Raw genomic sequence first — 8,761 nt, forward strand, 5'->3', positions numbered from 1 at the left:
AGTATGACCCTTAAATGTGTTTTTAATTTGTTCTGACAAGCAGTCGATATAAGGTATTTTACAATAAACTTCTCTATCATTTTTGGATTTAGTAGATTTTACAACGGTTTTCTTGTTAAGAATTTTTTTTAATCCATAGATATTGGATAATTATTTTTTTTAAATCAACATGCTTTTCGATATATTTTAAATTTTATTGTAATTAACATATGAAAAATTAACATATATATATAAATTAACATATTTTAAAAGACAGCAAAATGTATAGATCACTTAGTGGTAGAGGAATCACCCTTTATAAATCAATGCCATTCGGCAAAAAAGATTTTCAAGGAAAATATTAAATTTGAAATTTCTTTTTTATACATTGGAAAATTAAGCAATTAGAATCTAACAAAATATTAGCTGTCAATGATCTAAAAAACACTTTAAATACATCAGATCTTGTTAGATTTAGGGAAATAACCAAGAAAAGTTTTATTGCTAATCCAATTAAAAAGGCAAAGCCAAACAAATAAATAAGTTCAATAAACTTGTTAAATTACAAAATCCTATACAAAGGGTCGAAGTAAATAATAAATGGATTGTAAATCACAGTGATGTAGATGTACCAAATGAGGTACAGTATATACTAAGTTTAGGAGAAAATTTTAATTTACCTTACGAAAAAGGAAATGAACCTTTAAAAGACCTAATTATAGATTTGGTGTATATTTTAGATATGTTCGAAGACGAGACGAGCATTCAAATACGAAATCAATGTATAATGTTACAACAAACTTTGTTCGTTCCAATAAGCCTTTAAGTTTTCAAAGAAAGCAATTTCAAAACATGATAAAACAAACGGCTATTTTTCTTAGTAAGAATAAAGATAATATATTAGTATTAAAGGCAGATAAGGGTAATACTACCGTTATCATTAATAGAACTGAATATCTAGAAAATCTCAAAATATTCTAAGAGATGAAACGACATATAAAAAATTAAAAATTTTTTTTTTTTTTTGTTCAAAATAAAAACAAAAAATTATTTGACACTTTAGTAAGAGAAGGTTTTATTGACAACGAGCAAGGTAAGAAATTAAAAACTGGTGCTGCTAATCCACCGAAGATTTATTTTCAGCCAAAATACATAAAATAATCGACCTTTCAGACCCATAGTATCGTTTGTGGGATCACCTCTGTACTCTCTGACAGGTTTTTAGCATCTCTTTTAAATGGTATGTTTGTCAAGAACGAGAGTTATGTCCGAAATTCATTTGAATTTGTTAATGATATAAAAAAGCATTAAGTACCAAAAGATTATCAACTCATATCTTTGGACGTTATATCACTTTTTACTAACATTCCTACAGATATAGTAATTAATATAGTTAATAAGAAATGGCATCTTATAGAAAATGAAATAAAAATTCCCTTACATAGATTTGTTGAACTGTTAACATTTATTTTTTTTGATAACAACTACTTTCAATAACAAGATGAGTTTTATCAACAGTTATATGGACTGGGAATGGGTAATTGTTTATCACCGATTTGTTCTGATTTAGTTATGCAGGATTTACAGGATCAATGTATTAAAAACTTCCTTTTCAATTGCCGTTTTTTAAACGTTATGTTGATGATATTATAACTTCAATTCCTATTAATCAAGAACAAAGTATATTAGACAAATTTAATTGTTATCACCCTAAACTACAATTTACATTGGAGAAAGAAATAAACAACAGCATAGCATTCCTTGACGTGCGACTAATTAGACACAATCAATTAATAGAGACAGATTGGTATCACAAGCCGACATTCTCTGAGAGATTTCTCAATTATTCCTCCGAACATTCTTTGAAACAAAAAATTAATGTTATTAATAACCTGAAAATCAGAGCTACATCACTATCATCAATTAATTTTCATAATAAAAATTTAAAATATATCGAAAGCATGTTGATTAAAATAATTATCCAATATCTATGATTAAAAAAATTCTTAACAAGAAAACCGTTGTAAAATCTACTAACCAAAATGATAGAGAAGTTTATTTGTAAAAATAAAAAAAAAAAAAAAAAAAAAACAAATTAAAAACACATTTAAGGGTCATACTACAAAAAAAACAGGAAAAATAAAAGTACAACAAGGAGTCATAACACCATAAAGAGACGGTTCTTTTCAATAACAAAATCAAAGAATAAAAAAGAACTGAAATCAGGCATAATATATAACATTCCTTGTACTCAATGTCCTAAAAGCTATGTTGGGCAGACCGGTAGATATTTAAAACAAAAGATTGAATGAACATAAAAATGGTCAAAGGAACTTTCTTTTGAAATCTAATCCTACTGCATTAGTAGAACACAAAATAGAGACAGGCCATAGCTTCGATTTTGACAATACCACTATTTTACAAACACAATCTAATTATAAGAAAAGATTATTTGCAGAGATGATAGAAATCAAAAAAAAAAAAAAAAATTGCGTTAATAAAAGGACAGACGTAGAAAACCTGAGTACAGCATATTTTGACTTATTCTTTCAAAAAGGTAAATAATATAACTTCAAAATAATGGTTTTAAATCAAATAATATTTTTTATATGTTTCTTTTTTCAACTGTTCTTTATCTCCAGGTAAAAATTATATTAGTATTTTATCAACTAGAATTAGTTGCTCTCTGTATACGGTCAACGTAGTTACATCTGCACTGCTTGTCTGTGAAAGGAAAAGATTTTCGTGATATTTCTCTATACATAATTGTGTTATATGTTTTTTTTTTATGTAAGTGTGTTATGTTTTAAAAGGAAAAAAAGGGATATATACCACTCCCCTCTATACTATCCGTGTATTAATGGATATGACTAAGAAAGTCCAGATTTAAATGTGAGTAACATATACATATATTTTATTAATTGTTAACATTAGGGTAGTTTTACCAATTGTATATGTGTGGAATTCCACTGATATGTATTTTAAGTTGTTTACATTAAAATTTTGAAAAAACTTTTTATTTGATTGTAATTTTTGCTCTCTTAACTTTGTAGTGTCCTGAAGATGCAAATAAATTTTGCGAAACGTCGACAAATTTAAAACAAAAGGACCTATTTGATTTCTTTCGATTCTAATCCAATTTATAAAAAAGAACACATTATATATTATTGGATCGACAACAATAAAAATTATATGTAACCAATATTTTTCAAACTATATCAATCCACGTTCTAGCGAGTTTTCAACTATTGATGAAAATTGAAGAAGCGCGTTAGTTAAACTACTCATCTAGTTTTTAACATTGCTATTGAGGAAGAAGCAAAATTGGAGATATAGTCAAATGACATGAAGACATGACTTAATTTGTCCTAATAGTACTCTTTAAAAAATTTAATTAACTGACCAAATGTAATGCCATATTATATGTCAATCCAAAATATATATACAGGGGAAGAACTACCGGTTGTTCATGGCTCTCCCGTAAAATTAGTAAACTGGCGCTTATCAAGTTTTTTACTCCTGGACCCTTCAACTTGAAAAAACCGAAGACACTTTAACACCGTAAACTACGAAACAAAGCAGATTCGGACCTATGTTGATGTAAAAAAAATATGTTTTATTATAATTTTCTTATCTCCCCAGGAGAGATGACTTATGTTTTTTAGAAACTTTACTCTATGTAGAGTAAACGCCACGAAAGTTTGGGAGTGATTCATCGCTTGATGAAGTTTACCGCAGACGTAGGTTTTCAAAGGCCCGGCCTAATCATCTGCCTGCGCTCCTCTTACTTATTCTAAAATGTTAGCGTGATTGACAAAGACGATACTATATCGCGTTTCTTTGATTGATTAGTTTTGTTAAAATCAGTTCATTGGAAATTGTGCTTGCATTGCGACCAATGGGGCATTCCATTATATATTTATAACCAAATATATGTTTTGACAAGACTTTGACAGTTAAAACAAAGCAAATTACAACAGATTATATATTGATTATTATATGTCTTAAAACACCACGGCACTGGAATTAAGTTTTATGTGACCTTGAACGGATTAGTTCACATGGTAGCGACCGATGAATCCCTCCCAAACATTCTAAGTGGCCGTTTACTATAATAATCTTCTTTGTATTAATTTTACATGAAATTTATCTACTTACATAAAATCGTTCACCACTTGGGGCTGGCCGTGGAACTCCACTGCCACGCAGAACGTATTGAAGAACACCAGCATGATGACGCCCCAGTAGAACCACTGGCTCTTGACGATGTGCCGTATCGTGAAGCGGAACCGCTTCTCCGCACGCCAGAACCGCGCGCAGCCACCCTGACCTTTCGTCCTCGACTTCATGTAGCCGGACCGGCCGAAGCCTGCTAACAAAACTTGGATTTCAATTTTGGCTTGAGTTTTGGCCTGGTGTAAGGTCTAGTCGCCCGTGCATATGTGGTTTAGTTTAACGTTATAGTTTTATGCACCGCAATGGTTTAAGGTTGATTCTCACTACATCTTCTGTTTCGATTCCGTATTTTTGATTGTATTCACGCTATACGTAGCTTCCGTTCCGTATCAATACCACCATACTTTTATTGTACAGGGTGGTCGAGATTGGTATGTTTTAACAGAGAAACCCTATTTTCTGACTAGATAGAGCAAAACCGACATAGATGTCAAGGGCTCGATTTCTGCGACACGTTTAATGGCATAAACCGCCTGTTGATATTTTTTCACTGCCAACTGAATGCCAAAAAAATTTTACCATTTGGAAAATTGCCCATAACTTTTGTATTTCGGGGAATAATAAAATTCTGTAAAAACGTTTTTAAGGCACTTTTTAAGCATCCAGTGGAGTAGTCAGTTTTTCTCTATGCTTGCTCTTTTTGTCAAGAAATAATAAAAATATAATTTTTATATGGAAATCAGAGTTGGCTATGAACTTAAAAAATGCTGGCGTTTGATCCTTTCCAACGATATAAAGTTATGGGTATCTATTTCTAAGAATGAGAGAAATATTAGGTTTTTATCTTTATATCAAGCGGGCCTTGATTGTGTGTTGGCCTATTTGCTTAAATATTTTTTATCACAATTTAATATTCTATATTATTATTTATCTGCATATTAAAGACTTTTGAGAGTAAATTAACATTCTATATTAGTATTAATGAATTACAATTGAAATCTATGCAATAAACTAAGAACAAAACTAAAAGTATTTTGAGTGACGAATATAGTTTTCTAAGTAACCCTGGCGTTTTAATTTTAATTTAGTAATACTAATATAGAATGTTGGTTTACTATTGTCAAATGTCTTTATTATCTGAATAAATAATAATATAGATTTTTTTTTTTTTTTAAGTAAAAAATAATTTTAGGCAACTAAGGCAACATATAAAATCATGGTCCGCTTCGACACAAAGATAAACCTAATATTTTTCTGATTCTTAGAAATACATACACATAACTTATATCGTTGAAAGGGGGTAAAAGGGGTTTAGGTTTTTGCAAAAGTTCTTAACCAACTATGATTTCCATTTAAGGTATATTTTTTTATCATTTCTGACAAAAAGAGCAAGTATAGAAAAAAAAACTGACTACGCCACTGGTTTGTGCATAAAAATGTGCCTTAAGAACGTTTTACAGAATTTTATTATTCCGAAAAATACAAGTTATGGGCAATTTTCAAATGGTAAAAAAATTTCAAAAATACCCCGTATGTTGGCAGTGAAAATATGGTGAAAATATCAACAGGCGGTTTAAACGTGTCTCAGAAATCGAGCCACATGACATACTATGTTGGTTTTGCTCTGTCTAGTCAGGAAATAGGTTTTCCCTGTTAAAACAGGCCAATTTCGACCACCCTGTACGAATTTATATCGTTACGAAAGTTTTATTTTAAAATTTCTATCTTTTGAAAAAGGTAATAGATTTAATAAAGAGTGAAGGAATAAATAACTACCAGCAAAATGTTAACAGAGCTGGTACAAATGTAAGAACTTGATAACGCTGTTTCCGATTCGTTTCAGTCTGTCCGTCAAAAAATGTATGAAAGGAAAGGATACGGAACGGAAGGGGAACGGAACGGAGAGTGTGCATTGTCCCTATTCATTTACATTATATAATATTTTATGTAAACGGAAGGGAAACGGGGGCTGATATGTAAGGTATAGTGAGAATCATCCTTAAAAACTCGTTATTTTTATTATTATTCGCTTGTTGCACCAATATCAGTTAAACACGTTTTGGTTAAATTAGTATAAAGCTCTAAATGGAAAGATTAAGGAAGGAGCACCATACGATCGAAAAAAAAGCAGCATCAAAGACGACTGGGGAATGACAATCGGTGATAATTTTGACAAGGTCAAGCTCTAGGCGCTTACTGCCAGTTGGACTTTACGAGAAGGTTGTTATTTATTTTTATAGTTTTTTTTTTTAATTTTAATTTTTTAAACATAAATGATCGTAATATTTGAATAGTTTTAGATCCATAACTCTTTGATAATTTGTAGATATGGTGCAACAGGAAACAAAAAAATATGCCTTATAGTAGGTAAAAAAAAATAAGTTAATCAAAATAACAGTTTATTTTCTTAGAGTGTGTATATTTCAAATTCTTTAACATTTTACTAAGCTATCACTGCTAAATGATTTGTTGTGCATATGTTATAGTGTTTTATTGTAAACTTTATTAAAACTAAGTTCGAAGGAGAATATTTTTATTAAGAAAACATAAACTAAACACTATAGCTTGAATTCTCTGCTATAAAACAAAAAAATATTATCGTTGATTGAAGAAATACGCAATATACGCAACCTTATGGGCGATTTTATAGCACAAAACCTCTTCGAGATTTAGTTTAGATCTGCGCTGCCGCTGCGGTAACAACGCAGCATATAAGGAATACAGACGACACAAGGAAAGAGAGTCTCTCTTTCCTTCTCTAAGGACAAAATACTCGGAAGCTGAACCGCGCAACCGCGGTCTACGTCAAACTCAGCTGAACTTTGCCGCTGATGGACTTTGTAAACAACGGCACTTTTATAAATATCAGAGTAAATATGGCCCTATTTAAAAACAAAGTTAAAAACTCAACAGCATTCCTGTATTTTTAAACAATACAAAAAATACTAAAGCATTTAAAGAAGATTTACTTAATTTGTGAATGCGTTTTGGGGATCCAGCGATTCATAGAACTTTGATAATTAATATTACAGACTGGATTATTTTTAATTTGTGTTGTTTCACTTAATTTTGTGAAAAACACTATAATAAGAAGAAACGTATTATTTGCCCACTGTGTACTCTAGATATGGTAGTCTGTATAGTTTGTGGAAATTACAGTATATTGCAACATCATTTGAAGGTAAACACCATAAAGTAAAATTGGAAATGGAAACACATAACTTTGCCTATGACTTTGCTACAAAAGAAAGTTATAAACTGTAGTATGAAAAACAGGAGATCAAGATAAATTATGCATTCGCCAAGCCAAGAAAATATAACGACTATGTGGAAAAAACTTACAATTATTATTATCGTAATCATAGTAAATCAGCCAGGTAGGTAAAATAGAAATGAAAAGAAAACACTATGCCAAATAATCTCTTTTTATTTTGAGGACACATCAGCAATTATTGTTCTAAATGAACAGAGAAGGCCAGTAGTTCAATAAAAGACCATATAATGAGCTATAAAAGGAAAATGGATAAGCAAGAATTATTTCCAACAAAGTGAAAGAAGTTATTGGTTTAAGGCTTTATTTATTTTGTTTTGGTCTTACTTAAAAGTAAATATGTATTGATTGTTGGTTAAGGGGTTTATATTTATTTTGTACTACTAACCTGTACAATGTGGTATTGTTTATTGTTAAAATTATTATATTATTGTATTGTTGTAATTATTGTATTTTCTTGACATAGAACAGCCATAAGTTTCTTTGCATTTTTTTTTTTTTCTTCTTATAGTGTAATCGAGCTTTGCAACATTCTAATAAAATTAAAACTAACTACATTTGTTTTTTTATTTCTAACCATATTTACACAGTAATTAAGCTAACAAATTTTCCCAAAACGTTTATTTCCCCATGAAAATGTGTTTCAATTTAAAAATGATATTTTAATAAAAGATTTGAGAGTAGAATTTGAGAATAATGAGCTCTCTCCGAGTAAAGCTATGATGGTTCTCACTTATGCATCAAATTAGATAGTAATCTTGTCTGCAACTATAAGGAAACAATAATTTTTAATTTACACCAATAATCAATGCAACTTTGACTAAAATCATTTGATGTAGGCAATATAGATATATTACCAAATATCAGCCATACACATTAACCACCTTCCTTCTTTAAAATGAGCAAATAATGACAAATTACATTTCGTAACATTAATGGTATTTGTATGTTTAAAAATAATGTGAATGCAGATCAGTTTTTAAATATAGCCATATTTAAAAATAGTCCAAAACTATAAAAATGAACAACCAAAACAGCCAACTACTGTTAGCAATTTCGCATAATAAAATTATTGTCTGTAATTATTGTTCGATTCTCGATTATTCATAATGTTCAAAATTCCCGCTTCTCGCCGAACAAAACCGAACTCTCCGTGTAGGATCCGAATGCTTCTGAGGTTTTCGTGAGTTTTAGTGTCGTCTAAGGAATACTGTATCGTAGTTCTGCTTTAAGTCGGCAGAATGAAGGTGGTTGCCAAAGACAGTATTGCCAGAACTGCTAATTAAACCGTAGATTTTGCGGATTTCTATCATTAAACTTAACGAAAGTTGCAAG

At 30.2% G+C, this 8,761-nt stretch overlaps 1 protein-coding gene and 1 long non-coding RNA gene across 2 annotated transcripts in view; one reads left to right on the forward strand and one right to left on the reverse strand.

The window, feature by feature from the left end:
* LOC115884159 (voltage-dependent calcium channel type A subunit alpha-1-like) overlaps positions 1-4,328 on the reverse strand; it is a 29,896-nt gene extending 25,568 nt beyond the window's left edge. Inside the window, exons 1-2 of the mRNA XM_030902662.1 lie at positions 4,138-4,328; positions 1,341-1,348 (exon numbers count right to left, since the gene is read on the reverse strand). Coding sequence (XP_030758522.1) covers positions 1,341-1,348; positions 4,138-4,328 — 199 coding nt within the window. The remainder of the gene's footprint in view (positions 1-1,340; positions 1,349-4,137) is intronic.
* Positions 4,329-7,502: 3,174 nt separating this feature from the next.
* On the forward strand, positions 7,503-7,647 carry LOC115884157. The gene is made up of 2 exons (XR_004050507.1): positions 7,503-7,532; positions 7,592-7,647. It is a non-coding gene; the product is annotated as an uncharacterized LOC115884157 (long non-coding RNA).
* The last annotated feature ends 1,114 nt before the right edge of the window (positions 7,648-8,761 follow it).

Source organism: Sitophilus oryzae, unplaced genomic scaffold (assembly GCF_002938485.1).
Source record: "Sitophilus oryzae breed Bouriz unplaced genomic scaffold, Soryzae_2.0 scaffold_2023_pilon_pilon, whole genome shotgun sequence".
Lineage (NCBI taxonomy): Eukaryota > Metazoa > Arthropoda > Insecta > Coleoptera > Curculionidae > Sitophilus > Sitophilus oryzae.